Source organism: Erpetoichthys calabaricus, chromosome 13 (genome assembly GCF_900747795.2).
Source record: "Erpetoichthys calabaricus chromosome 13, fErpCal1.3, whole genome shotgun sequence".
Taxonomy (NCBI): domain Eukaryota; kingdom Metazoa; phylum Chordata; class Cladistia; order Polypteriformes; family Polypteridae; genus Erpetoichthys; species Erpetoichthys calabaricus.
Window position 1 is genome coordinate 93,299,747 of NC_041406.2, and position 24,403 is coordinate 93,324,149.

The window sequence follows — 24,403 nt, forward strand, 5'->3', positions numbered from 1 at the left end:
TGCTGTGCATTTGAATTCCCCCATGTGATTAATACATTTTATTTTATAAAATCTAATCTAAATTGCAGGGTAACAGCAGCAGAAAAAGGCACATATATACTGTACGTATAACAAGAATGACCATAATCTTAAATATGTTAACAAGGTATAAAAGTACACATAACAAGAGGTTTCTGTAAGTACATTAACAAAGTGTAGGTATTACTAAGTGTAAAGTTGGTTGCGTGAATTCGGCACAATATCTGCTATCAAAGTATAAGGTGTAGAAGCTGGAAGAGTTGCTGGTACCGTCCACTTCAAGCACCAGTAAGACCTAAGACAGAGCGCCACCCAATGCCAGGGCAAATAGTACAATTCATGCATTTCTCTACAATGGTGGTGGCTCTGTGGCTAGGGATCTGCACTGGCAGTCGGAAGGTTGCCGGTTTGAATCCCATAAATGCCAGTAGGGACTCTGCTCTGTTGGGTCCTTGAGTAAGGCCCTTAACCTGCAATTGCTGAGCGCTTTGAGTAGTGACAAAAGCGCTATATAAATGCAAATTATTATTATTACAATACACACATTTAATTATAGCCAATTAAGAGATATGGCGTGCAATAGTAACGGGCGTTCGGATGATCGGCGCTTGTCCTAACAGCATCGAGCTAAATTAAATTGAATTAAATTACCGGTGTTCCCTATTAATTAATCCACCAATGCACGGATACCATTTGACCAACAGTCTGAAGTTGACTTTGATTGACAGCTCCCCCGCCCCTAACGTCCTCAGTCTGCGGCATATCTACTTCAGTGAATACCGCGAAAGTTCCACCTCCACCAATAACAAGCTGACGCAAGTGAGCCTCAAGGCCGTGCGTCATGACGTGTGGGCTGTGCCATTAAGGCTGGGGGGCGGTGCTTATTACTCAAATAAATGTGCTAAATTCTTGTTTACTTTTACTTACATTTATTTTCGGTGACTTAATGGTGATGTCTTAATAGAAGGCAAATTAAAAATACTGAAAAATAAGACATGTTAGTGTTGGTGGAATTTTAAAGAACCCGCTCCGGAGCTTCCTGTTTATGTGGCGTCGTGTCAAAGTGATAAGCATGGCGGACGCGGAGGAAGGTTTAGAAAAAGCCAGTGCCGTTCCTCAGATGGACAACAGTAAACTGAGAGCTTCTGCACCGAGAGAGGGACAGTCTTCGGAATGCAAGAGCTCGGAGCGGAAGGCCTCGGAATACTGCGCCAAAGTGCAGGAATGGATGTGGCAATGTTACTGGCAGCAACTCCAGTGGCACAGCTGGGCGGCTTTCGCCTTTACTTCGCCACCGCATCTCTGTTATAACTCGCAGACGCCGAACCAGGCCTCGCAGGCGCCGGGATGGCAAGGGAGCACGGGGGTGACCGACCCACGAAACTGGCCCAATAGCACAAACCCCGTTCTCTTCCCCGGACAGGCGCCCGTGGGTACTCCAGGACAGGGGACACCTGCAACGGCCCCAGCTTCAGCTCGACCTGCAGGGCAACAGCATGGAAACGCGCCTCAAGCAGGTAAGGGGGTCGCGTCGCTGGTAGGGACCGATGAGGATCATCTCTCTATCATACTGTCTTTCATGTCTATCTATCTTTTAAATCCGCACAGTCTGGTTCAGCACCGCTGTAATATGGACGGAGGGGGAGTTAATCGCAGAGAAGACCAAATCCTTTTGCATGTTTTTCCAATGTTTACGTGGGTTTTCATACCTGGGTACTCCGCCTTTTCTCCTACTCAAAAGATGTGTTGCTTATAGTTTGATTGGTGGTTCCATCTATGTGAGTGGGTGTTAGTGGACCCTGCCGATGACTGGCCACTGTGCCCCTGTCCAGACTACTACTGCTTTGTGCCCATTGCTGCCCAGCGGGGTTGAGAATGTTTGTTATGAATCAGCATACGCACTATACGTTTCTTTAGCAGGGTCAGACTGTATATAAGACTTTTCACAATCAAAGGAGTGTGGATTACTACAGATATTTAGTGTAATATGTGTATGAGTGGAGTTTTATAGTGTACTACACAATTTTTAATTGAGCACCCAGAAAGTCAGCTCGAGATTTACAGTATGTTTCTTGGCTGCTTGATGACTTGGGAGTTGTTGCAGAATTGTGAAATTAGCTTGTGTGTTAATTGTTGACCCATCTACAGAATACCTGAATGTAGTTTATGAGGAGTTTATGCAGGTTTTTCTTGTTACCTTTGCCCCCACTGGGATAGGCCCTTTCCCTCAGCCCATGTGCAGCAGAAAATATGAGGTGAAAATTGATAAATGTTGCATAGCTGACTTGTTTCACATGGCATGTTTGAATCAGCATTGCATAAAATTGCGTGGTACAAAGATATTATTACATCACTCCTGCGGTTGTGATAAGCACCTAATTACACTCCCGTCTCTGGAGAATGACTGAAGCAAGTTTGGAATAAGTGTACTTTTACATTAGTGTTTGTGGGGAGTTACTGCTTTTGCATTTTGCTTTTCTTGCAGCATATTGTCTACTGCTTTATTTACTAAATGTTGGGTTTTATTGTTTAATGCATTTGATAGGCTGATGTTGAGATTCAAGTGCTGCACACCTTTAAATGTATCTGTTGTATATTGTGGCATCTCTGGATTTTTTTTTTTTTTTTTTGCATACTGTAGCTGTCATTCGGAGTTCATCTCAGTACAGATTAACATTGATAATACTAATAACAATACTACGTTTTATTTGTGTAGCACCCTTCTCATGGTCAGAGCACTTTGTGAAAGGTCAAAATTATCTGTATATAAAATCCCTATGTGTGTCCGTGTGTGGGTGTCTTCTGGTGAAGTGCGCATGCGCAGGGCACGGTGCGATGCGCAATATTACTGTCAGAGAAAGTTAGAGGCGTTTTACAGAAATACAAACCAGTATTACTGCGAGAGGAAATTAAAGGTACACAATACAGTGACACATATTACAGCCACATACAAGCCAGTATTACTGTCAGAGGAGATTAAAGGCATATTACGGACGTGCACGCCTGTATTGCCACCAGAGAAAATTAAAGGTATATTACGGACGTACAAGCCAGCGGACGTACAAGACGGTATCCTTCAATAAGGGCGCGCACAAAAAGGCGAGCCTCAAAAGGGCAACCTCAGTTGGGCACAGCGAATAAAGGCGTGCGTAAATAAAGATCTGCACCTTTGTTGCTCTTCACATATTCCAGAGCCATTTGAACTAAATTATCTACGAACGCCTTTATTCGCCGCGCTCAATTGAAGTCGCCCTTTTTGAAGCTCGCCTTTTTGTGCGCGCCCTTATTGATTAGAGCCGTAGAAGACAGTATTACTGTCACAGAAAATTAAAGACACACAATACACGGTGGCAGCCCATGAAGAACGGTCAGCTCAGCAAGTAAACATCAACAAAAGAAAGGCTGAAAGAAAGAAAAATACGAACAACAAAAAGATTGAGGTCAAAGTCCCTTGCCATTTAATATAGACTGTTCCTACTAATGTTTATGCACTACTGTTCTAGCGCCCGTTATTGTAACGGGCTAAATGACTAGTTATTAATAATGTTTGTAACAAAGCCACATTTAGCCCTCTGCTGCACAGTATAAAACTACAAATTAATATAACTGTTGAGATGTGATGATAAACACTTTTAGGGCGGATGACGACTTTTGTCGAAAGAAGGGGTTGATGGTGGTAATCGACTGAAAACGGTGACAAAACCCACCGTTATGTTTTTGTTGGACTCTCTTTGCTTGAAGGAAAGTTGCCTTCCTTGGTTTGACCGAGATTCCTTGTGAGGAGCAAACATCAGCGAAATTGGCATCAACATCTGTTGAGTGATCGAAGTGAATGCGTAAAGTAAAATACTCTGGACGACGTCTTGCATATTATTGCTAAATTAGACTGAATTGTCGGATTCCAATTTTGTGATTGGGGGGCGGGGGGGAAATGTGAGATACCAGCAATAGCTAATAGGTCGTTATCGTGTTGCTGAACACTCGCAACAGTAACAATGACGAGGTACAAACCAGATTGTGATACGCTGTGACAGCGACCGCCCCCGCCATGCCGAGACAGCCATGTATTCCTGGCCACAGCATGCAGCAACAGACATTTTATGTTGATTTCTGTGTGAAACCATAGCTTTGTGCACACAGTTTTCTGAAACAAAATATTCAGCCCTCAAAAAGTTAAAGTGCACATTGCAGACTTTCAGGTTATCTGCATACATTTCAGTCCCACTACAACACTCTCCACATGGTCTCCCCACCCACCCCATTTCGGGGCACCATGATGTTTGGGAGGACACTTGGCATCCCAGGTGTTTGTGATTCCTCAGGAGTGTTTCATGGCTTCAAAATGACCTCGGGTTGCTTCTGCCCTTTAGAGTCTGTAGTTGCCATTGTTCAATATGAGGATGAGAGCTGTGCCAATGAAAGTCAAAGAATGATGGACAAATTTTAGGACAATGGACAAATTATGATTCGGAAAAGTCAAGGAAAAATAACATTCAAGACATTGGGAAAACATTTAAGAATACCTAAATCAACTGTTCGTAATATCATTAAGAAGAAAGAATGCACTGGTAGGCCAAGGAGGACCCTCAGTGCTGTTGACAGACAAAACGTCACTGTGATAAAAGACAAAGCCCCAAACGTCTGTCCGACAGATCAAACACAGTCTTCAGTAGGAGACTTCATGAAACACAGAGGCCACACTGCAAGATGCAAACCACTAAATCAGCCACAAAATCAGGATGGCCAGATTACAGTTGGCGAAAAATGACTTTCAAGAGCTTGCAGAATTCTGGAAAAAGGTCTTGAGGTTCATCTTTGTCTCTGCTTTTCCCATCACTCTGATGTGGACAGACAAGTGTGGAGATGAATAGGAACTGCCCGAGATCCAAAGAAGACCACCTCATCTGTTAAACATGGCGCTGGGGGAGTTGTGGCTTGGGCATGTATAGCTGCCTTCTTTCATCGATGATGGAACTGCTGTCAGCAATGGCACAATGAATTCTGAGGTGTAGAGAAACATCGGATCTGCTCAAGTTTCAGTAAATGCTTCCAAACTCATTGGATGGTCTTCATCCTACAACACGATAATGATCCCAAACATACCGTGAAAGTATTACTGCTAAAAATGGAAAATTCTTGAATGGCCAATCAAGTCCCCCGATTTTAAACCCAGTCGAGCATGGCTTTCATATGCGAAAGAGAGAACTGGAGGTGTGAAGCCCCCTGAACTGATGATAGCTGCATTAGAGGCTTGTCAGAGCATCACCAGAGAAGGCCCTCAGGACCTGGTGATGTCAATGACTCGCAGCCTTTCAGCAGTCATTGCATGCGATTGCAGTGCCCCAAACATTATGGAGCCCTGTCTCGATGCATGCTCAATAATCCAGGTAAGGAAATTCTAGAAAGTTAATTCAGTTCATCTGGACATAGTTCTTTTCCAGGGAGATACGTTACATCACTCATTCAAGTGACATCCTCAGTCTCGGTTGACTGCAGGTTTCTCCAACCTTATAAACATAATGACCGAAACTAGCACCATTGACTAACAATGGGCCGTGTGACCAGGACTCTGCAGTCTATTTACACTAGGACAGTGGTCACGCTTTCAGTGGTGAAGATGTGCACATCCTAGACTGGGAGGAACACTGGTTTGAGCGAGGAGTCAAGAAGGCCACTTACTTGAAAAAGGAACGACCATCTCTGAACCGAGGAAGGGGATTAAGGGTACATCTTTCACCATCTTACAATGCTGCGATCGCAGCCATTCCTCCGCTCTCTGAATGGTACTCATGGCCATTGATCACACGGTCCATTGTCAATGGTGCTAGTTTTGGTCATTATGCAAAGGTACTGTTTATAAGGTTGGAGAAACCTGCAGTCAGCCGAGACTGAGGCAGTCACTTGGATGAGTGTTGCAACGTATCTCCCTGGAAAAGAACTATGTCCAGATGAACTGAATCAACTTTCTAGAATTATGTAGCCCTATAAAAATGAGGGGCCGTGTAGAAAAAGTGTTGTCATTACACTGTGTGACCAAAATGTATGCAGATACCCTTAAATGAAAGTCTGCAATGTGCACCTTGATCACATCTGAATTTTTTTGATTTGTAATTTTAAACTGTGGAGATGACCAGTAAATCAAGGAAAAAAATGTGACTTTGTCCCAAACATTATGAAGGGCACTATAAGTAGCCGCTGTCTGAGCACTTCACAGAAACTAAAAGTGAACAACAGAAACTGTACAGCATTGGAAGCAAAATAACATTTGCATAATACACCAAATAGAAATAAATACAGGAAGCACAAAGCTTTGAATTACTGTAAGAGAGAAACTAGAAAACAAGTGCACAAATATAAAATACAGCATGAAAATCTTGAACAAATAACATCATTTGATACAAATGCAAATCGTGCTGAGCACCCGGTAAACTGAAGAAAGGGTCAGATTGTCAGGGTGTGTTCTAATTTGTTTTTATAAGAATGAGCAGGGTGCCGTTGTTAATTTAGGGAAATTGTTCCAAAGTTCGGGTGCAGTGGAGCTGAAGGCTCGGTCATCCACAGAGCACAGGTTAGTATGGGCAGAATCAACAAACAGGAGCACAGTGATGGAGGATGTTACTGATGTAGTCTAGTGCACGGCCATTTAAAGCTTTGTAAGTTATTAATAGAATTTTTATATGCAATTCTATAAGACTGAGGCAGACTGAGAAGGTGAAGCGGGATGGCTATGATCTTTTCACTGTTGCAGGTTTGTGCAAGGACTCTTGCAGCAGAGTTTTGAACCAACTGGAAGTTTAATTAATTAAAGATTAGAAGGGGCATTTGGCAGTAGGGAGTTCCAGTAGCCAATATGGACAATGTAATAAAAGAAGAGACAAGTTTCTCAGCATCAGAAAAAGAGAGCAATGAGAAAACATGTTGTGGAGGTGGAAGAAAGAAGGTTTCTTAAAGTGAATAATGAGGGTAAAATAAGAGAGGGAGGAATCAAACATGACACGAAGATTCCTTCCAGAAGGAGAAGGTCTAATGGTATCAGTACCAGTGATTGACAAGAAGGGAGACATATACAGGTAATAAAAGGCACTACTAAAAACAGATGCTTCTACACAAGCGTAGGTAATTGAGGTAACAAAGCAAGCTTAATCTCTCCATACTCGCTCAAGGTCATGTATACAACTGCTGGGCAGACTAAATTGATCATTATTTTGACCACCAGAGAAGAAATCTCTGTCCCTGAAAGAGAAGCGTGATTGTTGGGGACACATTAGGCAGACATCCCAGCTTGCTGATGTTCCATGAAGAATAGTGATCTACGGGATGGAGTGAAAGGCATCATTAGCCAGGGCATCTATTAATGAAAGTGAACATTCTGAGATTGGTTTTTTCCATGGATTGATTTGAAATGGAAGAATAAACAGACAGGCTGCTGTAGGTTATTTCACCGCAAATATCAATCAAAAGTGAGAGCAGAAATTTAACCAAGTGTGCTGGTCGACAACTGGAACTGAATTTAAAAAAAAAAAAAAAAAAAAAAATCTGCCAGTTCACTCCATGCTATTTCAATAGCTACTGCCACTTAATTCTAATAGACCAAGGGGTGGGGGAGCTTCTGCCCAGAGGGGACTGGGTGGTCTCGTGGCCTGGAAACCCTACAGATTTTTTTTTTTTTTTTTTTCTCCAGCTTTCTGGAGTTTTTTTTTTTTTTTTTTTGTTTTTTCTGTCCACCCTGACCATCGGACCTTACTCCTTTTCTATGTTAACTAATGTTGTCTTATTTTAATTTTGTCTTTTATTTTTCTTCATTATCTAAAGCACTTTGAGCTACTTTTTGTATGAAAATGTGCTATATAAATAAATGTTGTTGTTCTACTAAATACTTCTCAGTAATTTTACTTGATTTTATTGGTGTAAAAAAACAGCTTTTATTTCTTCCAGACAAAAGTGCTTACTTTATTCACGCCAAGAAAAAAGTTTCAAGTAAAATCTTAAAACATTTGCAGAAATCCTTTTAACCCCTTGTTGCATACATTTTTTTCTAATTATATAAAAAAAATGCGTTTTGCTGTCAAGCAGTTGCTAAATTAAGGGGCGATTGTTCATTTGAATAGAGCACACAAGCAAACAATAAGCTGGTACGTATTTTTATCTTACCACAACTTTAACCAAATTCTGGAAATTAGCTGCCAAAATCCACGTGCATGGCCACATCAGGTGGATGTAGTTTCTACTATGACTGCTAGATGGCGTGACCAGTGCTTCCAATACGATCCTTGGTACCTATCGAATACGCATCGACCAGCATTAGCGGAATACATTTGCCACCTTGGCTGCATTCAGGCTGGAAGAGGTTTGAAGCGATTTTGCGACAGTCACCTACAAAGGGGTTAAATGGAGCTGTCAAATTAGCCAAAAAATAGGGCTTGAATATTCAAGTTAAAAATATTGGAACTAAGGTGGGTGGCACAGTTGCTGCACTGCTGCCTCACAGTAAGGAGACCTGGGTTCACTTCCATGGTCCTCCCTGCGTGGAGTTTGCATGTTCTCCCCGTGTCTGCGTGGGTTTCCTCTCACAGTCCAAAGACATGCAGGTCAGGTGGATTGGAGATCCTAAATTGTCCCTAGTGTGTGCTTGGTGTGTGTGTGTGCCCTGCGTTCGATTGGCACCCTGCCCGGGGATTTGTTCCTGCCTTGCGCCCTGTGCTGGCTGGGATTGGCTTCTGCAGCCCCCTGTGACTCTGTAGTTGGGATATAGCGGGTTGGAAAATGACTGACTGAAACTAAGGTTAACAATTTTACGTGTTAAATGTATGCACTTTTTAAATACTTTTTTTTTTTTTATTATGGTAATATCCACAGCAGGAACAAACACTAACTGTGGTACTTGAGCAACTGCTATTTAAATATGAGACATCAAAATCCCGAGCAGGCGCACCCTATAATTGAGAAGCATCAGCACCACTCTCTTGTTTTCGTTCTTGTCCTGACAGCTTAGTCTGCAAGTCTGAAACCACTTAGCTAGTTTGGTGCAAAAGCACTCCTCCCATCGCTCAACTTTTCCTGCGCCTTCCCTAAAAGTGCTTCACCTGGGATTCACCCCAGTCTTTCTTCCCGTTCCTCACAGCTGTCCTTGTAGCAACAAGACTTGTCACAATCTGTTTGAGGTGCAGGACACCAGAACTACAAACGAGACCTGCACAGCACTGTCATAAACACTCAATGCTTTGCAGAAGCAACAGCAAAAAAAATGAATACTGTGGTAAAGCACAGTGTCGGGGCGTGTGGCACTTCACTATACACGTTTCTTTTCAGGGCTGTTTTTATGGGTCACTGTGCTGACACACATCAGGAGGAATACACCTCAGTAAGTCAGAATAGTGTGTGAAGTAAAAGGGCAGGAAAGAGGTGGGCATGGTTTATTATTTTGGAGGTGTCCAACAGGCAGTGAGTTTTAGGATACAATTTAATATTGCGCCATTCAGAATAAAAAGGCATTAGTGGTGGTTTTATTCCATCACATTCTGAAACTACAAGTTACAGTGCAGAAATCCATTATTATACCTAAAGAGGCACTTCTGTGGGTAAAGTTTGAAGGTGTAAAGGACACAAGCAGTTTTGGACATTTTTGACAAGAAGTGAACAAGTATTTGTACAACACACACAAAAGTTTATAGTCCAAAATGCTTGTTAACCTCAGTTAAAGGCTCTGATGTTGTTAGCTACAGGGAAGGGGGGGGGGGGGGGGGGGGGATAGGTATGTTAGTAATGGGGGATTGTGATTTTCTAAATCCCATTTATACTGGGTTGGGTCCTTCCATAATGGTAGAGCCCCAGTTTATAAGTATAAGTATGTGTGCTTGATGAATGGTTAGAGAGTATGACAACAATGTAAACTACATGAAAATGCAAGCCCAATGAGCAAAAGATTATGGAGACAGCATTTTTCACCACCATAATCCAAACAAGAAATGATTTAATTTCTCAAGAAAAAAAAAACAAAACCTTTATCCCACAAATAAATTTGAAGACATTTGTAGGAGCTACGCTATGGTGTACAGAGGCTGTTGTGGAGACTTATAATGGCCCTGTTAAGTCTGTGTGTATGGGCCTTTCCGTTATTTCGTAGTGTACGGGGCAGGTCTGTATGGTGGTATTTTAGCACCTTAACTGTCATTCTGATTTTTGAGTTTCTGATGCAAGAGTTGACTGTTTTCTCCAAATTCAGAATATGTGCAATTATGTGTCATTGGAAATGGCACGAGTATTAAGGCTTCAAGTCTGAATTTTGATTATCGGTTTCTTAGGAAGAAGTAAAACAAAGGTAATCAAAAGGGTAAGAAGAACTTTCAGATTAAAGGTGATGTCCTCATATGTTTATGGGGGATGTTCTTGTACATATAACCGGAAGTAGTGGTGTGTGACATTTGTTCTCTGAACTCTAATCAGGGAGTCCAAAAATCAACCATTTGTGTTTGGCATTGATGACTATGTTGTTACGGACAAGGATCTAGAAGAAGCTTGTTTTCTTATTTTTCTTTTTACTTCATTTATCTCTATATATAATCTTCATTTGGATCTTGATCTTTGTTTGTCCGCGAATGAATTAGAAGAAGAAACACTAGGTGGCATTAGAGAGACAGCTAAAACATAGGCATTGCATTAAGAATCTCCTCCAGGCTTATACTACTGAAGACTGTAGTACAGTCACACCTCAAAACCCAGACATTCAAACTAAACAAATTGTTGTGCTTTAAATTATCTTTATATATAATCTTCATTTGGATCTTGATCTTTGTTTGTCCGCGAATTCCACGCATACGTAGACCACTTTCCAGTTTAGTACGTTGTTGTTACTCACGGATGTCAACAATGTGCCGGAATAACGAAAGGGGTGGTGGACAGTGTTACGCTGGTTAGATCCTGAGGCCTGGTTAGAGAATGAGATTGCCGAAGATAAAAGGTACGTGCCTACGTAACATATGAATGAAAAAAAAGACAGTGGGTAAAATGAATGACAACGTAACAGCACGTTCCGGAAATTATTATTGTTACGTTGTAGCCGGCAAGTGATGCACATCTCACAGTTGTACCATGGCTTGCTCACATGTCAGTGAAGTGATCCCTATTTATGCTTTAAAGAGCCTGGATACCTACGTGTCCCCCTTTTATAACCATTGCTCCGTGTATATTGCCTTACTCTTTGGATTGCCACAAAGCAACCTGCGAGATTGGAGAAAGGTTGAGAAGAGATCGCGAGAGGAAACGACAGCGTCGTGAAAACGAGACAGACTGTGAACGGAGAGAAGCAGAAATGCTCCTACACCACCACATAATTACTATTCGGACAGTGACTCCGAGTAGGCCGTTCCTATCGAATCAATGTCCAAGGGTTTTGTTTTGTAATTTTGTTTCCCTTATAAAAAATCATAATGCTGTGCGACGAAGGCTCAGTTCACGACTGGCAGCCGCGTTTAAACAGGGAGCCCTTCACAGACAACTTTAACATGCGCAACGTAGTTGGGCGCACATGGCTAGTGTACTACTTACTATATTATGCATCAGGTAGCAGCACAGTGTTTTTTTTTTTTTTTTTTTTTTTTTTTTTTAAATTATTTTCAAAAATATTCCAGTAAATTAGAGGACTAATTAGCTAATCAGAGTAGTTTGCGTATAAGTTCATGAGTCTAGAGAGTTTAAACGCACAACTGCACGTGTCAGTGTTTTGATTTTTGATTTTTTTTTTTCCATCCTCTGTTGCCTGCTGTCCTTTACCACTCACAGCATATTTGTGTTTACCAAATTTGTTTTGCTTATTGTTGGAATTCCAAGTTTGGAATGGATCTTGCATATCGAAAATTAAATGAAACTCTGTTTAATATTTGTGTTGCAGGTCGTGAGTATACCATTCCTTCTCCACTGCATCGGTTCATAGCTGAGATGGTTGACTTCTTCATCCTTTTCTTTATAAAGGCAGCAATTGTCTTAAGCATAATGCACTTCAGTGGAATGAAGTAAGTCACTGAAAACATTACTTATGTAAGTCCTTTTGTCGACGTCTTACAAATAATAATTCTTTGCATTTATATAGCACTTTTCTCACTACTCAAAGCAGTCAGCAATTGCAGGTTAAGGGCCTTGCTCAAGGGCCCAACAGAGCAGAGTCCCTGTTGGCATTTACGGGATTCGAACCGGCAACCTTCCGATTGCCAGTGCAGATCTGTAGCCTCCGAGCCACCACTCCGCCTAGAAACTGTATTGAGCCGTTATTAAGAACATGTGCTAAAGTTATGTTTTGGTTTGTTTCAAGTTTTTACAGAATTATTTTTGTGCCATAGTAGTACAGTCATTTCGTGATGTCAAAGTACATATAAAAATGTTTTAACATCTGTATTTTAATAGCTGTTTAGCCACAGAAATGGCTTATTGTGCGTGTTTGTCTGTATTACTAATACTTGCTTGTATTTGAGCAAAAACTATGCAGTGTGGAGAACTTTCCTTTGGAATCTCTCTCTGTCCTGCAGATTTGGTTAATTTTTTTTGTCTTACCTACTTTTTACTTTATATCATTTTATTATTTCAGGGATGTCTCCAAGTTTGCTATGCATTACATTGTAGAAGATATTGATGAAGACACCTCCATGGAGGAGCTGCAGAAAATGATGATTGTCGCCCTTATCTATAGAGTACTTGTTTGTTTCTATGAGGTGAATATCAAGCAAAGAATGATCATTTTGGCGTACGCCAGCTAACAGCTGTGTCAATTGCAGTCATTCTAATTCTAACCCTTTCTCTTCAACAGTATAAATCGTGTTAAAAGTAATGTTTCGTTTATACAAAATTATCCGTCTTGGGGGATTAAGGCAGAATGTGGTGCTTTTTTTTTTTTTTTTTTTTTTTTTTTTTTTTATATAAACTTAATTTTAATTCCTTCAGTTTTATGAATTCAGCTTTGCAATGTTTATTCTTAATAACGCATTCATTCTTAAACCCCTAATTGTTTGGTGGTTGTTTTTTTTTATTGGTATCATACTCATGAACAGCTGTAGCTGTGAATCTGAAAGTATGATAAAGGAACTATTACAGAACAAAATAAACTGATAAACGTTTGAATATATTCTATATTTGTGTGCCTCATTAAGGTGTGTTTTTATTTTTATTTGTTTTTTTACAGATAATTTGCATTTGGGGTGCAGGTGGAGCAACTCCAGGCAAATTTTTGCTTGGACTTCGAGTGGTCACATGCGACACCTCTGTGCTTGTGCGGCCGAACAGGGTGCTGGTCATCCCAGCATCAAATGTCAGCATGTCTGCGTAAGTATTTATCAAACGAAGATCCAGCAGGTAGCTCCTACATAACACACATTGACCTGTTTGCACTTCAGTGCAGTGATTTGCAGGAAGTTAACTTGTGTTGTTTGATGTCTTTTCAAATATCTCATATTTTTGCCCTTGACCTTTTGAATTGGTATAATCAGCAGCTGCTAGGAGTCTTCCAGTGTTAGACATCATGTTTCACTTATATTGTACAATGATCCCCCGCTTAGTGCGGAAGTTACGTTCCAGACCCATCTGTGATATAGAAAGACCAGATAAATATTTTTTTTTTTTTTTTTTTATAGTGTAAGCCTTAAAATACCCACACGCTTTAAACACATGTAATCCTATGTGTTTACAAAGTGTGTTTTTAATAAGTTATGTGGATGTCGGGCTAAGGATATGAGTAACAATAATAATAATGTAGCATACCATCGATTCATTCAAGCCATAATGGCAAGCGACGTAGATACGTTCCACAGAAAAATCCACGATATAGCGGGGGCGCGATAGCTGAACCGCGATATGGCAGAGGATCACTGTATAACCTTTTAATAAAGGAGTGGTAAAAGCATGTTTAGGTTTTTAAACTTAAACGAGCATAATTTTCAAATTATACTCGTGTGTCATGTTTTTTTTTTGTAAGTGGAGGTAGTGTATGAGAGATTTATAATTTAAGAAGTTATTCAAACATTAATGTAGTGGCATGGGGCCACAATAGTTAGCATTGGTACCTCATTTTTGCAAATTTTATAGCTCAGTTACTGTGTGGAGAAAATAATATTTTTCTGTTGACGTTTGCACCTTTATAGGTGTATATTCATGTGAAATGAATTGATGACTTCGGATTTTATGGACTATGAGTAAACTAGCTGTGTGGGGTCTTCAGGACAAAGACAATCCAAAGACCCCCTAGCAGTTTTACTATATTTGTGAACTTGGAGGGACGTCATCTAACTCTTAAGAATGACCCAGTGCAGAAGATGTGGACCCACCAGTGCTTGCTGCCCCACTGGCTTTAGTAAGAAGACACTGGTGATACCATATTGTTGGCGTATGAGTCCTGTTCATCTTTGTCTCAAGAAAATCCCTGCAGATAGACAATGTCTTTAGTGAAAACTTCAAGCCTTGCCCTCCAGTGCTGATGTGTTTCACTTGCACGTTGTTGAGCCGAGGCGTTTGCTTCGTTTCGACATTGTCTCTCTTCATCTGTGTCATTAGCACCATGTTGCTGTTTGCTGCGCTTGGGTCTTTTGCAGTGAGAAGTGTGGTGCATGAATGTGTCCTCTAGTGGCTGTGGCTAAGCATGAGCAGAGCGGAGTGGACTGCTCCATATATATATACACACACACACAGATTAATAAATAAGTTTAAAGGTTATCTGTTATTCTATCTAAAACCTGCTAGTATTCTAGTAGCTTTCATGGCTAGCAGCATTCCAAGAGCGCCACAGCAGAACAGTTCAAGGAACTTGCTATTTAGATGAATGACTTGTTCTTTGGAATGCTGAGTGGATATTGGGAATTGTATCTTAATATTTTCACCAGTGTTCTGATATGCAAGTTTTATACGGATTACCAGGAACAGATAATGAATGAACAATAAGTATGATTATAAAACATTATGGGGCACAAGGCTTCAAAGGAAAATTAAAAATATAAAAACTTAACCAAATATGTCCTCTGAGATTCAATAAAATGAAATCAGCCTTCCATTTTTCTGATACATGTTTGACAACGAAAGGGATCTGGGGAAAAAAAAAAATCCTATATTCCTGTTACAAATATTTTTTCAAGGTAAGGATACATTTGTGCGAGTTCTCCAATAAATATGGAAGTAAATCAAAACCAATCCAAGCATGAGGCACAAACCATTTACTGTGATTTGTCTTTTGAGGGACTCCTTTGGGACAGATGAAAGATTACTACGGAAGAAGAAATGGTTGAACCTCACAATATTGGTGTTTTATGTTCAAAATGACATGTATAAGCAGAATTACAATGTAATTGCAAGATGTGGATCAATACTGACCAACGGACTTGGCATGAAAAATTGACACATTTTGGTTTTATTTGCTTTATGTCCAGTTCCCTAGTGCTTACCAAACTCCGTACTGGGGACCCCCTGTGGCTGCAGGTTTTTGTTCCAGCCAGCTTCTGTTTTTAATTGAACTCCTGCGCTAATTAAGTGAACTGTTATTTCCCCAAGTTCTGTGTTTAGGGAACAATATAGAAATTAGAAAACTAAGTTTGCTAAAAAAAGAAAAAAAAAAATGTACCAAGCAGTTATATAGGAATTTTTTTTTTCTTTTTAACAGTATATCTTGATTTTCATTCTACCTTTCTAGGTGTTCTAATTGTTTAATTAATACATTATTTACTAATTAGTGGGGCTGATGCTAAAGTACTTGCAGCCTTTCATTATTCAGTGTTGTTTGCCAGCGTGTCTGCTCTGCTCCTTTTTAATTGTTGTTATTAAGATACAACGAAGGGGGGGAAAAACTGCACCGAGAAAGGGCAAAGTATAATGAAATCAACAAAAGAGAGTTAAGCATTTCAGTCTATAACAAAAGCAGAAAAAATTGTCTTATAAATGTAAAAATCATGCTGCTGTGCTTTTCTGAATGTGTAGAGAGGGAGAAAAAAAAATGAGATCAGCGTTGTCACCGATTAGGAATCCATTTGGAACAAAAACCTGCAGCCACAGGGGGTCCCCCAGGACTGAGTTTGGGAAACACTGCTATAGGGTACAGTGTACAATCCCAGTACTGGCTGTTTATTTTTAATTTTTAGAAAGCAATTTTGCGTGACAAATGCATATATACCATGTTTGTGAACAAATAACTTTGACTTGAAAAATACCAAACATATCCTTTTTAATTTTGTAATTCTTCAAGCTCTGTTTAAATTCTTTTAAACTGAAAAGAAAAGAAGCGTGGGTTCCTTTTTACCAGTGACATAATAAGTGGGTCACTACTCTGTTAGAGCGGCACGGTGGCGCAGTGGTAGCGCTGCTGCCTCGCCAGTAAGAACGAGGTTCGCTTCCTGGGTCCTCCCTGCATGGAGTTTGCATGTTCTCCCCGTGTCTGGGTGGGTTTCCTCCTACAGTCCAAAGAGGTGCATTGGCGATTCTAAACTGTCCCTAGTGTGTGTGCGCTCTGCGGTGGGCTGGAGTCCTGCCCGGGGTTTGTTGTTGGCTGGGATTGGCTCCAGCAGACCCCCCGTGACCCTGTGTTAGGATTTGGCGGGATGGATGATGACTGAGTGACTGACGACTATGTTAACAAAATTGATAGAAGTCATTATGTATAGAGTGGGTTTGAAAAAATAAATGGAAATTTCAAAGGTTCTAGTTCTTTGAGGGCTTGCCGTCTTGATCTGAATTGTGAGCTGCTTGTTGGTATGCTAGAATATTCAGGTGGTATATCAGCCTGTTAAACGTATGAATAAATGTATAATGATGGGCATATTTGATGATGCTAGAAGAATCTTTTAAGAGTTCAGTTTTTATTGTGGAGCTGAAGCAGAACTCTTGAGGGCTTGATCAGGGATTTTTCCAGCTGGGAAATAGCAGGTGAAAGAAAAAGTGGGTTTGTGTCTTAAGCCGCTCTGGCCGAAAGCAGCAGCAGCAACATTTATTTCTATAGCACACAAGTAAGCCCGCGATTCTCTAGAGAATCGTTAGGCCAAGAATGGCAATCAGTTTCTGTTCCGTCCGCTATTTGGATGGATGACATATCGTGGAGGGTGGGTGCGTCTGGGGGGAAATGTCATTTAATTAAATAAGCATATCTGTACTAAGGCGGTTTCGTTTTGTGGAGACGTGATGCCGTTGCCTTTGCTGACACCGACTGCTGGCAGAGTGGAGCACAGCAAGTTTAGGTGTGGGCGGTCGCGTCCGAGCGGCTGTAGAACCTGGCGTGTGCATGCTTTACCTCATGTTTAGTTCACAGGTCGTGAAGTGGGCGCCACCTACTGACACTGGGGCGGCGCATTTGTACTACAGCGGATTCTTTGTGCGGGCGCCTTCGTTCATTGTTGTTGCTGCGTTCGTTCATTGTGTCTATCCATACAGGCTCGTTTTGTATTTCCGTTAGTTGAGCTCTTTCATTGTGGAGCCGTGACGTGCGTCTGAAGTGGGCGCCACCTACTGACTGTGGGAAGCCGCTGCGTTTGAGCGCAGTGCGCATACGTTTCGGTGCGTCCGTGCATAAACTATGGTTTAGTAATAGATATTCATACAAATGATGTCGCTCAAGGAGCAGGGGTTCCTCTTTGCTTTTTACCTCTCATAACATTTAAGCCATTTGTTGCTAGGTGTTTTTATTTAACTATAATTTTGGATGTACACAAAGGATATTCACTTTTTTTTTTTTTTTTTTTTACCCCAACCCCCATATCTTCCAGGTCTACGGTGCGTGCGCTGAATAAAAATTTCTCCATTGCCTTCTTTTTCCCTGCATTCATCACACTGCTGTTTTTCCAGCACAACCGGACCGTATACGACATTGTCGCAGGGACAATTGTGGTGAAACGAAATGGAGCAAGATGAGCAGCCAAAGAACCCGAGCACTTGTAAGGTTTCATGTCCTGTGGAAGCGTCTACGTTTTTTGCAACAAGAGCAGAAGCTTGTGTGAAGCGGCACAAAAGGAGAAGGCATGAGCGAGGCAGAAGGAATGTTGTTGGGGAGGAGATACTGAGATCAAAGTAAGGGGAAGGTCCAAGTGGTTCAGACACACAACATGCCAGACAATGGATAATCCCAGTCAAAAGTTTAAAAAAACGAAACAAATCCAGACGAGGATCCATCGAAATCAAAACCTGTTGTTGCCTTTATGGTGCCTGAGCATAACGTATAGGAATGGGCAGAAGAAGGAGATGAGCTACTTTTATGTCCAGAGTTGTGTTCTATTTAAAACAAAAGGCATTCTTAATTACTACATTTTTAAAAAATAATGCAGGATATGAGCTTTGTGTAGTTCTTTCTGCAATTTTTGTGGAGGAGAAGAAGAATCTTTAATGGTACATGATGGTATTATATAAACGGTGTGTCTGCACCTTAAAAATTTAGAGGACACTACAGGCCAAAAATGTTCTGACATTTTTTTTTTTTTTGCTTACTGCTTTAAAGGACTGAATGCACATTTCCAGAACTCGGCCCCCCAATCTGCCAGTGTTTTAATTGATAGGGAAAACCTGTTTACAGGATAAAAGAGAGAAAAACACACACACAAATAGACAAAAAACGTATTTTTATACCGCAGTCTGTAGAACTCCTGGCACAGAAGGTGCCCCGGAGGAGATTTAGATTTTTGCTTTTGCTTTGCTCTGCTCATGTCACTAAAGGGGTGTTGTAATGGAATTCTTTGCTACTTCGCCCAATATTAACAAATCTATTTTTTAATAATAAGAACATTTTGTTTCTGATTACTATGGAGAGAAAAAAATCAAGGTAACTTTAATGTATGCATGTCGGCAGAATGTGAAACACTTTAACTGCAGCTTGATTAGGTAAGGCGGTCTTCCAGTTGTTCGCCATATTATTTTTTTAACCTGAATAATGAATGTTGGGGAAGTTTTTGCATTTGCTTTTACAATTAGGCTGGTTATTCTAAGCTGATTGAGAAGTGTAAATAGACAAAAATGGAACGATAACAGAAAATGGGCCTTAAAAATGGTTTGGTGGGACGTCCCACTCCTGCTCAGTAAATAAAAGTACATGATACCAGGTCTTATTCAGCAATACGGCATTGTGAGCCGTTAACAGATTTGGACACGTCTGTACTGTGTTTTGCAGTTTTAAAGCTTCCTTCCTTTCTTTTTTTGCTTCCAATTGGGTTTGCCGACACAGACGTAACCACTAATTTGAAAAGTTGATACTCTGCAGTCGTAGTGCAGCATGTCTTACATTGGACAGTGAACATTTTGCTTCCTGGACACTTTAGGCTGTATCGTATGGATTTTGGCCTGTTGATCGCCTTTTAAATTTTTCTGTCGCGTACCATTTTATTACAATGGCCTGTTTTGTGATTTCCTCTCCTATTATTATAAGTGTATTACAACTGGAACATCTGCGCTGATCGAATAGGAGTGGATATCATGAGTCCTACAAATGGGACATACCTGCTAAAGTTTCTCAGGGCACACAAACCACGTCTTGTAAAACTGGAGATCTAAGAAGGTGAAGGGTTTTGGATACTTGAGGGCAGTCGTTTCCACAAATAACTGATGCCGATTATTAAAGTAGGCGTTTTTTTTTGTTGGTCCACAAACCAGACACGTCAGCAACGACGAGCAGTTAGAAGATGTGCTAGCACAGTTGACGGAAATCAAATGGAAGACGTTCAAGGATGTTGTTGAGAATCTTGGTGGCAACTCCAGAGCACTAAGCTCCAGCCAGCTGGTTGCCAACATACTTCAAGCATACAAAACAAAAGTTCAACATGTCAGTAAAGACTAAATCGCCGCATTCACGCTGGGACTACTTCTCTGCTAACCTTGGTGCAGTCCGTGATGGAGAAGCCGTATCAAGTCAAGTGGAGTCCATCTGTTGTTGGGCACTTAAACGAGACGCATCCGAGGCCGTCTACAAACCAGAAGCAGCAGCAAAACATCGTTCACCCAATTGAACTAATGCAATGTGCAATCGGTCCCTAACCGATTTAACACACTAGATTCTATAAAAGGGTGGCACAGTGGGTAGCTGCTGCCTCGCAGTTAGGAGACCCGGGTTCACTTCCCAGGTCCTCCCTGCGTGGAGTTTGTGTGGGTTTCCTCTCACAGTCCAAACACATGCAGGTTAGGTGCATTGGTGATTCTAAATTATCCCTGGTGTGTGTGTGTGCCCTGTGGTGGGTTGGCACCCTGCCCGGGGTTTGTTTCCTGCCTTGTGCCCTGTGTTGGCTGGGATTGGCTCCTGCAGACCCCCGTGACCTATAAAAGTTAATTTCATGTGTCGCCCCTTTCCTAGCTGCCACAGTTAATCTGTTTATCACAATTCAAGTTTTCAGGAAGCAAAAAAAAAGACTTGCTGTCCCGTGTATTTACATTATTTTTCTCAAGAGCACGTTTGTTGTAATGGAATTAATTTCCAAACGTTTTATCATTGATCCGTGTTTATGCAGTACCTCCCACTTCTTCTACTTTAGTGTCTTCGCTGTTTTGCCTGAGTGGAGGGGCACAGGTGACATTCTTGTCAGAAACGCACCACCGTGGCAGTTGCTTCTGCCCTCAAGTCCAACTTTCTTGGTGCATCTCGCATTTAAAACAACCGCTCGGAGGATTCGCTTTTTGTCTTTCATAACAAATTCTGTCACCGATGGAGTGCGTTGTCGCGTTTTTTATTTTTTTTTTAATTTTGAGTTGTTCAGGTTTGATCTTCATGCCAACTCGCTCCAGAGCCCTCAGTAAAGTCTGCTTATTGTTTCATGTGAATTGACAAATAGTGAAAACTAAAGGTGGCCCCCGTGAAATGTGTCCGGATCATGTTGTCCTCGCGTGCGCCGGTCACTGCCTTTTCGTTATGAACAGAAGTCGTCTGAATGTGCGACATTTCAAAATGGAGCTGGGCCTCTTGTGCGCCACAAGTTCAAAAATGTGACGCATGTAGAAAACGAGTTACAGGGGCCAACGTCTGACAATTCGTATTACGGGACTTGCTGGCTGGGGAGCTCCGCTAATTCTAAGGCTTCTCATGTGCAAAGCTAACTTGGGCTGTAAACGGACAGAATGCCGCACTTCTCTATAAATGTTTACTGAGCTGGGGTGGGCAGCTTGAGTCCCGGGGGGTCTTTAGGTCTTTATCATTGGCTCATTCACGACTGTTTAGTTGTTTTTCTATAATTGCATTTCCTTTTCAGCCAATTCTCCACTCGAAGTGGCCGTCCTGGTGAGTTTTCATGTTAATCAGTGTTTTACGAAATGTGAAGAGCCGGTCGCGTTTTGATGATGATGATGATGAGACTTCTTTAAATGTAATGATGAATGATATTTTAAAAAGACAATTTACTGTGCTGCCCTCAAGTTAAGAAATCCAAGTTCAAGAATCAATGTTGGAGTTTGTTTCTGCAGAAATGTGTGTGGTTTGCTTTTTGTACAGTGGATTGAGAAAGTATTGACCCCTTCACTGTACCAGGTTGTAGATTTCATTTTAAATTGATAATATTGCTAGTACCCATTAATAACAAATTGAAAGCAGTTTTCAGAAAGGTTTGGAAATTTATGAAAAAATCAAAAACTGAACCACCTCATTCATACGATTATTCAGACCCTGAATTTGGTACTTTGGGTGGGTCTCTTCAAGCTGTGCACACCTAGATTTGGGCAGGTCCTCTCCAGCTCCGTTAGGTAGAATGGGAAGCGCCTGTAAAGTGCCATCTTCAGGTGTTCCCACACCTGGCCTACAGGGTTTATGGGGGGCACTCCAGGACCCTCAGAGGCTTGTCCCAGTGCCACTCCTGCATTGTCCTGCTCAAAGGTGCACCCAGTCTGAGGTTGTAGAAAACCCACTCCAGCGTGTGCACAAAGACTTTTGACCACTCTCCCTGTCTCCCCATACTCTGATACTGCTGCCACCCTGCCTCACCATAGGGGTGGCATCAGGTAGGTGATGAGCCACAAGTAGCACTTTGAGGAGCTCTTTGGGCACAACTCCAACTAGAGAGGCTTTATCCAAGCAGGACTTTGCCTTTCTACTCAAACACCATTTAATGAATGCTGCTGCAGTGGTCTACCAATCTCACAAGAGCACTTCTGAAAACTGCTTTAGTGTGACCATGGGGGTTCTTGGTCACCTCCCTCGCCAAACTCGATGGCCAACTCTAGGAAGGCAGGTGGGACGCTGATGGTTCCAAACTTTTTCCCTTTCACAATGAGTGAGGCCGCTCAAAGCTTCACAAGTGGTTTTTGTCTCCTTGCCCTCATCACAGTTTGGTCCTGGAGGTGTGCAGCGCGCTCCCTGAAAGTCTCAACATGCAGTGTGAATTGTGGGGACACGTGTGCCTTTCCAAACAATGTCAACTCAGTGTTTCCCCCCCAAGCGCACTCCAGTCTCCGTGAAAATCAAATCTCAGCACAATTTGGAGTCTGAACACTTGGATGAAGGAGAGATTGCAGTTGCTGACTTTTAATAAATCTGCAAACCTTTCAGCACACATCTTCACTTTTGTCGTTATGGGTTGGCAAGTGCCGATTGATGGACGGAAAAGACAAAGGTATCCATTTGCAATGAAATCTGTGTGCCGAGACGGAAGGGGTCCGAGTACTAGCACAGCTCACTCTATAGCCAGGCATGCTTGAATTATGGAGTTACTGTCAGGTACATTCTGGCCAATTAAACAAATTCAAACAAGCCACCATTGAGGTCCTCTAGGACTGATTTTGCCCAAATTCCGATTTATACCAACTTTGTGTTCATTCACTTCTAACCTTCACAGGGCCCGTCGCTGTTGAACGAACGAACGTATGGAAGTAGAAAGATGGTTTGTCAAGCTGCTCAGCTCAAAGCCACATCACAATGTCTTATTACCCCCACCATAGAGGAGAGGCAGAGACATTTCAAATTTGTTATTAATTTAGGTGGGATTGAAGGGGGCCACTGCCTCTTCAGCCCCTGTATGTGTGAGTTCAATAACATGACACTCGCTTTCACATTGTACAGGACTTGAGGGCGGACAGTTTTTTTTCATTCCTAGCAGCTGCCCCTTAAAACCATCTTTCTACTTTAATGAATATTTGGGATGGTTATGGCAGGTGGCCACCCGGTGCCCGAGTCTGCATGTGCTCGCACCTTTATGTTAAAAGGAGTCAAAACTGTGTGATATCTCAAGGAAGACATGCCTAGCAGTATTACTGTCTCACACGAAACATAATCTGGTATCTTAATAAATTAAATATTGTAAACCTTGATTCATGATTTTGTTTTTTGTTGGTTGCTGTCAATCCTGGAGGTGGGCTGGTGCAGGCAGTGGCAAACTACACTCACTAAGGCAGGGCCAAGACCCCCAGGGCAGTGCAACAGATCCCCCCCCCCCCCCCCCCCCCCCACCAAATCCTGGTGAGGTGACTTGGCCTTAACCTCGAGTAGCACTCAAACTGGGAGAATTCTGGGTAAAAAAAAAAAAAATCGTTAAACCCAAGTATCCTGCTGGTTAAGTTGTTACAATCTGATCATACAGTGATAAACCTGAACAACGCTTGTGCCATCTAGTGGCTGCAGCAACTTAAGGAACATTTACAGTATATACATATGTATATAGACATAAATATTCTCTCTCTAAAGGTGTGTGTATATTTGTAGCAATTTGTTTATTTTACTACAGAGAACACAGGCAGCCTTGACATGGCACAGAGACGATGCAGAGGCTCAATGAAATATTTGGGACAACAATAAAGTATATATGAAGCAAAGAAAAAAACATAACATCCAGTACCTCGGATGGCAATAACTACAGAAAAGTAACCTACCTTGTTCCAGGCGTCGTGTGAAGATCTGTAGAAGTCGGAAGTGTCCACCAGATGAAGACATTAAGCAGCTCAAGCCAAATCACACAGACAGACACACAGGACAAGCACATAAATCCAGAATGAAACTGTAATACAGAGGTGATTGTAGAATGCATAGAAATGGATACTGTATAAACTGATGATCACAATCCCCCTGGCATTTTTATGACTCCTTTATAAAGAGACCACTTGATCATTCTTCCCACCAACCCCTGCACCCTCTGAATCTGCCCAATGGCATAATACTGCTGGGAGTTGTAAGCAATTTAAATATCGCTGCTACATATTTACATACAGGGAGAGTATAGCCTCTAGCTATACATACATGTATTATATCTACACAAACATACAGTGTGTGTGTGTGTAATATATATATATATATATATAATTTTTATATAGATAGGCGACATTGTAGATCTTATATTTACACACACACACACACATACAGAGGGAGATTACACGGAACAAACATACAGAGGCACACATATACAATCTCCAGTTATTGGTGTCCCTGGTAAACATGAGTTTATATTATTTTAAAAAAATGCCTTTTGGTGAATGACCTCAGTTT

At 41.5% G+C, this 24,403-nt stretch overlaps 1 protein-coding gene across 1 annotated transcript; it reads left to right on the plus strand.

The window, feature by feature from the left end:
- Positions 1-879: 879 nt before the first annotated feature.
- fam8a1b (family with sequence similarity 8 member A1b) lies at positions 880-23,235 on the plus strand. Its single transcript, XM_028817269.2, has 5 exons — positions 880-1,535; positions 11,906-12,026; positions 12,596-12,719; positions 13,187-13,326; positions 17,736-23,235. The coding sequence occupies exons 1-5, from the start codon at positions 1,064-1,066 to the stop codon at positions 17,878-17,880; spliced, it is 1,002 nt and encodes a 333-aa protein (XP_028673102.1). The 5' UTR covers positions 880-1,063; the 3' UTR covers positions 17,881-23,235.
- The last annotated feature ends 1,168 nt before the right edge of the window (positions 23,236-24,403 follow it).